At 68.2% G+C, this 444-nt stretch overlaps 1 protein-coding gene across 1 annotated transcript in view; it reads right to left on the reverse strand.

Moving 5' to 3' along the window:
- Nucleotides 1-11: 11 nt before the first annotated feature.
- LOC104839304 overlaps nucleotides 12-444 on the reverse strand; it is a gene marked incomplete at its 5' end in the record, with an annotated part of 3880 nt that continues 3447 nt past the window's right edge. Inside the window, one exon of the mRNA XM_010579510.1 lies at nucleotides 12-429. Within this exon, the coding sequence (XP_010577812.1) occupies nucleotides 12-429 (418 nt within the window). The remainder of the gene's footprint in view (nucleotides 430-444) is intronic.

The following is a 444-nucleotide window of genomic DNA, read 5'->3' on the forward strand; positions in this document are numbered from 1 at the left end:
GAGCCGTACCCCTAAGTATTGTTACTTATGCCGTGTAGACATTTTATGTCAGTTTTATGTTCCCTCCCCGCCTGCCCGCCCCCCCTATTTATGTCCCCCTGCTCCCAGGGCTGGGGGGGGGCCCGTGCCCTGGCACGCCGGCTGCCTGGCCGCTTGCGGGACGAGCGGGCGCCGAGCCTGCCGTGAACCCATGGGATAGTTCTCGAGGCCGCCCGTTGCCGGGCGCGCCTGCCCCCGCCCCAATAAAGTGGCACGTTCTCCATCCGCCGGTCCCCGGCCCTTCTTCCTGGGGCTGTGCCGGCCTGGCCGGGAACCGGTGCGCTGCTGGCGTAAGGGCCGCCACAGGTGATGCGGCCGCTGCAGGTGACGGCGGCGATGCCGGTGATGTGGCTGATGCAGGTGTTGGTGGTGATACGGGCGATGCGGGCACTGCAGTGGGCGCGG

The sequence above is a fragment of the Haliaeetus leucocephalus genome, unplaced genomic scaffold (assembly GCF_000737465.1).
Source record: "Haliaeetus leucocephalus isolate CR32 unplaced genomic scaffold, Haliaeetus_leucocephalus-4.0 Scaffold663, whole genome shotgun sequence".
NCBI classification, from domain to species: Eukaryota; Metazoa; Chordata; class Aves; order Accipitriformes; family Accipitridae; genus Haliaeetus; species Haliaeetus leucocephalus.